The 3,242-nt window shown below is 53.3% G+C and overlaps 1 protein-coding gene across 1 annotated transcript; it reads left to right on the forward strand.

Annotated features, from left to right (window-relative positions):
- Positions 1–1,336: 1,336 nt before the first annotated feature.
- LOC135979523 (uncharacterized) lies at positions 1,337–2,737 on the forward strand. The gene is made up of 2 exons (XM_065579857.1): positions 1,337–1,391; positions 1,789–2,737. The coding sequence occupies exon 2, from the start codon at positions 1,924–1,926 to the stop codon at positions 2,728–2,730; it is 807 nt and encodes a 268-aa protein (XP_065435929.1). The 5' UTR covers positions 1,337–1,391; positions 1,789–1,923; the 3' UTR covers positions 2,731–2,737.
- The last annotated feature ends 505 nt before the right edge of the window (positions 2,738–3,242 follow it).

Consider the following 3,242-nt stretch of genomic DNA (forward strand, 5'->3'; position numbering starts at 1 on the left):
TTTTTGGGACGGTATAGAAAAAAAATTATGGACAACCAAACTTCTTTATGGACACATTCTTACATAATAAAAGATGGCTCAAAAGGATAAAAGGGAGCAAGTGATTGCCCCGCTGCGACTGATAGGCAAGGAGCCTGTGGGAGGCTGCTACGCCTGGCCCACTGTACCCCAACCCCTGCCTCCCCCACCCGTGGGGAGCCCGGCAGGGGTGTGTGCTGTACTCACGCCCACCCAAAGTTGCTGCTGTGCTAATGCTAGTGACGCTGAAGAAGAGTTCAAAGCCGGAGGCAGAGAAGAGCAGCCCCCCCGCCAGCCAGCAGCAAGTTGGGGGGAGCCCCTGCCAGGAGAATTCCCCTCCATCCCCCCTGTCCCAGACTCCTTGGAGCCGCCCCATGATGCGGAGCTCACCCCGGGACCGACGGGGAGGGTCTCCTTAGCTCCACTGCAAAGCTCAGTGGTTTTTTTTACTGATATCTAAATGTTTTTACAGTTTTTACGGACAGGTCCAATTTAAGCTTTTTTACAGACTGTCTGTGAATTTACTGACAGTTGGCAACCCTGACCATTTCAGACCTTAAAACCATTTCAGACTTTTTGGGTAACTAATGGGGTGGGACTCACCCCTGCGGCGCCTCCTGCTGGTCGTGTCAGGGAATTAGCATTTCCAGCCTCCAGCGCACCCTCTGCAGGCCAGTGTCCCACTACCGCTGGCCCCCGTATCCTTCCCAAGACCTAGTGCCCCTTGTCTTTGGGGTGCTGCCCCCTGGCAATACCCCCGCAGTCTCAGGGTCTCCCCACCCAGGGGAACCCCCAACCCTCTATCCCCACCTTGCCTCAGGCATGGGCTACTGCCAGTCACCATCTAGCCTCCGTTCACTGGAACAGACTGCAGTGTAAAAGCCACTTATGATAGGCAAGGGGGGGTTGGACCTGTTCCCTATGCCTACCCGTGGGCTGCCCCCTGCAACCCCAGTACCTAATTGGCCTTCCACTAGGCCGCAGCCTGGGGGGTTTCCAGGCCAGAGCTCCCCAGCTCCCTTGGCCTTCCTCCAGCCCTGCTCCACTCCAGGTACCTTCTCTCAGCTCCCTGCAGCCAGGTCCCTCCCTCTCAAAGCTAGAGAAAGTCTGTCTCTGGCTTCTAGCCCCAGCCCTCTTATAAGGGCCAGCATTGTTTTTAAATGCAATATTGGTACCCATTGGAATGAATGTAATTGTTTTACAGATATTGCTTCAGCATCCCCTTTTGAGAAATTATTTACATGCCACTAACCAAGAGGCATGTAAGATTATTGTCACCGTCCATCTGTCTACTAGTCTGATTACACAAGTAATCAGGCGGCGAACAGCAGAGGCTAACAGCAGGAGTTTGCCTGGGAGCTGTCCAAGAGGAGGTACGCTAAGTGCTGCATTAGGGGGGCTGTGTTGGTGAGTATCTGAGTGCCTGCTGCTGGGACAGTTGGTCAGTTTGACCGTGTGCTTGATTGCTTGCTTGTTTGTTTGAAAAGTGTGAATTGGGAGTGCTTTGTTCCAGGTGGGCCTTGAGTGGGCCTGACTGGTATATAAGGGCAGTCAGCAGCGAACCAGCTGAGTGGCGAACAGCAGAGGCTAACAGCAGGAGTTTGCCTGGGAGTTCGCGTGGGGAGAGCGCACTGAGGCTTTCATCTGCAGGTTTCTCCGAGTAGTTCCTGCAACAGTTGAGGAAGCTCCTAAGAGGACGGTGATATGGAAGGTGAGCGATCAGCTGTTGTAACCTGCACAGGTTGTGCCATGTTTGTCTTTCTTCCACAGGACAGAAGCGACTTTGTCTGTACAAAGTGCAAGCTGGTCTCCATATTGGAGGAGAAGGTTCGAGGGCTGGAGAAACAAGTATCGACTCTGCGTTGCATAAGGGAAAATGAAGATTTCCTGGACAGACGTCAGGAGATGCTTCTACGGCCACAATGTTCTGAAGATTCAGAGCAGGCGCAGCAGGGACAGAAGGATTGTGAGGAGGTTTGGCAGCATGTGACCTCCAGAAGAAGAAAGAGGAGCGTCCATGCACCAGCAATGGAGATACAGGTGAGCAATCGTTTCCATGTTCTCTCTACAGGTGCTAATGCGGAGAGTGGACTAGATGGCCCATCTGAGGGAAGGGAGCAGAAGGAGACTCCACCGATTGGAAGGCAAAAGATGCACTGTCCTAGGGATGCGGGTTCCACGACCACCACTCCCAAGAGGAGGAGGAGGGTGGTGGTGGTCGGGGACTCCCTCCTCAGGGGGACTGAATCATCTATCTGCCGCCCTGACCGGGAAAACCGAGAGGTCTGCTGCTTGCCAGGAGCTAGGATACACGATGTGACGGAGAGACTGCCAAGACTCATCAAGCCCTCGGATCGCTACCCCTTCCTGCTTCTCCACGTGGGCACCAATGATACTGCCAAGAATGACCTTGAGCGGATCACTGCAGACTACGTGGCTCTGGGAAGAAGGATAAAGGAGTTTGAGGCACAAGTGGTGTTCTCGTCCATCCTCCCTGTGCAAGGAAAAGGCCGGGGTAGAGACCGTCGAATCGTGGAAGTCAACGAATGGCTACGCAGGTGGTGTCGGAGAGAAGGCTTTGGATTCTTCGACCATGGGATGGTGTTCCAAGAAGAAGGAGTGCTAGGCAGAGACGGGCTCCACCTAACGAAGAGAGGGAAGAGCATCTTCGCCAGCAGGCTGGCTAACCTAGTGAGGAGGGCTTTAAACTAGGTTCACCGGGGGAAGGAGACCAAAGCCCTGAGGTAAGTGGGGAAATGGGATCCTGGGAGGAAGCACAAGCAGGAGAGCGCAAGAGGGGAGGACTCCTGTCTCATGCTGAGAAAGAGGGACGATCATTGAGTTATCTTAAGTGCCTATACACAAATGCAAGAAGCCTGGGAAACAAGCAGGGAGAACTGGAAGTCCTGGCACAGTCAGGGAACTATGATGTGATTGGAATAACAGAGACTTGGTGGGATAACTCACATGACTGGAGTACTGTCATGGATGGATATAAACTGTTCAGGAAGGACAGGCAGGGCAGAAAAGGTGGGGGAGTTGCATTGTATGTAAGAGAGGAGTATGACTGCTCAGAGCTCCGGTATGATACTGCAGAAAAACCTGAGTGTCTCTGGATAAAGTTGAGAAGTGGGAGCAACAAGGGTGATGTCGTGGTTGGAGTCTGCTATAGACCACCAGACCAGGGGGATGAGGTGGACGAGGCTTTCTTCTGGCAACTAGCA

Source organism: Chrysemys picta, unplaced genomic scaffold, assembly GCF_011386835.1.
Source record: "Chrysemys picta bellii isolate R12L10 unplaced genomic scaffold, ASM1138683v2 scaf957, whole genome shotgun sequence".
Classification (NCBI taxonomy): Eukaryota; Metazoa; Chordata; order Testudines; family Emydidae; genus Chrysemys; species Chrysemys picta.